At 57.5% G+C, this 3126-nt stretch overlaps 1 protein-coding gene across 1 annotated transcript; it reads right to left on the minus strand.

Moving 5' to 3' along the window:
- Nucleotides 1–2277: 2277 nt before the first annotated feature.
- Nucleotides 2278–2868, minus strand: DQ04_06411030 (hypothetical protein; the record flags this gene model as incomplete). The annotated part of the gene is made up of 1 exon (XM_009314686.1): nt 2278–2868. One exon carries the CDS (start codon nt 2866–2868, stop codon nt 2278–2280), a length of 591 nt encoding a protein of 196 aa, XP_009312961.1.
- Between the last annotated feature and the right edge of the window lie 258 nt (nt 2869–3126).

The following is a 3126-nucleotide window of genomic DNA, read 5'->3' on the forward strand; positions in this document are numbered from 1 at the left end:
CCCGCCAATAATAACAACATGAACAAGGAGAAGGAAAGGTGGCACGAAGGGTAGCACAAAGAAAGGGTGGTAAAAAAAAGAAAAAAGGAGCAAAGTGGGCATAGCAGTTGAGAGTAAGCTGCAACGATAGACGTCGGGTCAGTCTCGCCGCTGGAGAACACAATCTGTTTCTTTTTTTTTTTTATCTGTTGGCTGTTGTCATTCCATCCCTCTCGTTTGGGGTTTCACCTTTTTAAAAAAAAATATATATATATTTATATATTTATATATATTTGCATATTTTTTTAGGGGGGCAGTGGTGCTATCGCCGCGTCGACCACTGCTGGAGAGTTGTGTGTGTGTGTGTGTGTTTATGATTGTGTGACCTCCTTATACATTCACCCTCTTTCACTCTCTCTCGCTCGCTCTCTTTCCGCTTCTTCTTCCCCCCCTCCCTCCCTCCTCTCTTCCTCCTCCTCTATGTGTGCGTTTGTCCCTCTGTGTTTCACTCTCTCAGCCTCTTATGTTGCCTGGTGTGCGCTAGAGGGTGCCTGGCTACACCCTGCGGCTTTCCTCTCTGGTCCTCACTGTATGCCAGTTGTCAGACAATCGTGTTTTCTCCTCTTTCTCCCCTGGTTTTTTTTTTTCGTTGTTGTTCTTTCGTTGTGTTGTAAGAGTTACGTGGAGCAGGTGAACCCCGACGAGTGACGGGGTCTTCTTGCGAGTGTCGCAGCGTGTTTCGCGTCAGTGGACACAAACGCGGGGAATGTCCTGTGACCTTGCTGCGTCAGTGCCGCCGTGGCATCTTGTCGCTGCAGCCTTCCTGCTGGGCTGTGCGATGGGGGCCGCGGCGATGTACGCTGTCCTTGTGAGAGTGGCGCGCAGACGGGCCCAAGCAGCCCCGCCTGCTTGTAATACACAGACAAGTGCGGCACGGATGTCTTCCTTGTTCAACATGGACGTAGAGGAACGTGCCGCCGTGCAGCGGACGAGCCAACATCAACAGCAGCAGCACGACGCTGACGTTACATTGGTGCAGAAGGCAGGGGCGCCGCTGACAGCCGCATCTGCGGCGGACGTGTTGCACGCTTCGCTGTCGACAGCGCCGTTGTCGCGACAGGTGCGGCACCATACCCGTCGCGGCTCCATTCAGCTCCTGTTCAAGTCGTGCGTGAGTGCCACGGAGGCAGAGGGATCCGAGAGCGACTACAAGGTGGGGTTTAGCCTCGGCCCGGACAACAATGCCGTTAAGCCCGATGCCTGTGTTGATAGCGATGACGAGAACAACAGCACTGAACCGCCAGAGTGGCATGTCGGTAGTGAGGCATGGGGGGCGGACTCATCGAAAGATGTGATGCCCCAGAACGCGGCAGCAGGCGCGAGCGACACTGACACACTCAACGGACTCTTCTCTGCCTCCGACGACATACAATCAGAGGCAAGCGATGAGGAAGACTGGGAAAGACATAGTGACGACAGCAAGACTGAGCAGCAGGGACAGCCAAGCCAAACAAAGTCTTCAGTCACACAACAACAACAGCAGCAACGGCGGCCCCACCCCTGTGGTTCGATATCGTCGTGGCGTCACATGGAGAGGTTGTCCGGTGGCGGTGCGCCACCATTCGACGAGAACGAGCATCGGAAGTGTTCCTCAAGAGCCGACTCTATCTTCTCAAATCGTAACTTCTACCATACCTTCAGCGGCGCAATCATCTCGAGGCTCCCCTTGCAAGCGTCGGTTCGGCGACAGTCTATACAGCAGCTACTGCAGGTGCCGCCGCAATTCGTGAAGGATGGAGATAACGTGGAGGAGGAGGATGTCCCCTCGCAAATGATGCTGTCTTCGCAGTCGATTAGGAGCCTGCCAGACAACCCTATCTACCGCATCGTTATCACCGGCGGCCCATGTAGCGGCAAAACATCGAGCCTGTCGTATCTTCGCCAGACCTTCGAGCGGCTGAACTTCAACGTGTTCTGTGTTCCGGAGGTGGCGACGCTGCTCCACGGCGGCGGCGTCAGCTTGGCGCTGGAGACCAGTGAGGAACGTATCACGCAGCAGCGTGTTATCCTGCAGATGATCATGATGCTCGAGGACGCCTTCTACGAGTTGGCATCGATGCACCGGCGGCCGACCCTGATTCTCTACGACCGCGGCACGATGGACGGCAGCGCCTACTGCTCCGAGGAGGAGTGGAACGCCGTCCTCGACATCACGGGTTACACCAACGAAGAGCTGAGCGACGCGCGATACGACGGAGTGGTGCACCTCGTCACTGCGGCCATAGGGGCGGAAGAGTTCTACACGCTCGACAACAACGCCGCTCGCTCCGAGGGCGTGGAGGAGGCACGGCGCCTAGACGGAATGACACGAAACGCCTGGCGCGGGCACTTTCTCGTCTCAGTGGTGCACAACGAGGACATGAACTTTGAAAAGAAAATGCAACGCGTGGCGCAGTTCATCGGCTGCGTGATGGGTGTCTCGGTTGTAGAGGACGGCACCACGGTGGCGCCGCTGCCCCCGGCCCTGCCACAGCCACAACAACAGAAGCAGCAGCAGCAGCAGCAGCAGCGAGATGAGGATGTCACGCGTATGGCGTACTTGGCAACGGGAATGCGTGCCTTCTCGAGGGACGCGTTGATGGCGTCCATGTCGGCTGACACCGACGCCGGTGTTTCGCCTACTCCGGCGGAGATGTGCACCCGCCCGTCATCGTCGTCGTTGCAGAACACCGCCGTTGCGTTGGACGGCAAGGGTTCTCGCGGCAACCTGCGGCGGCACTTTTTCGTGAGCCGTGTTGATTTCGCCCGCATTCCACCAGACGCGGTGACGGCAAGCGTCGTCGTTGTGACGCTGCGCCCGGCACGCGCGGAGTACTCCAGCGAGGTCATTATCCGCCTGTCGCGTCTCAATGACGCCCATGCGGTGTACTTCCGCCGTGTGGAGTACAACGGCGCCAGCAGCAACGCCGTGCGGCACCACCGGACCCGCGTGCAGATCACGAAGGCGACATTCCTGAAATGCGCGCGCCGCCGTGATACGTCACAGCCGGTGATTCGAAAAACGACGTGGCGTTTCTTCATCAACATGCGGCATTTCACGCTCGTGAGTTTCGATCGGCCGCGGGAGCTGCGCGGTTTCTGCCGCCT

This window comes from Trypanosoma grayi, assembly GCF_000691245.1.
Source record: "Trypanosoma grayi strain ANR4 Tgr_641_V1, whole genome shotgun sequence".
Classification (NCBI taxonomy): domain Eukaryota; phylum Euglenozoa; class Kinetoplastea; order Trypanosomatida; family Trypanosomatidae; genus Trypanosoma; species Trypanosoma grayi.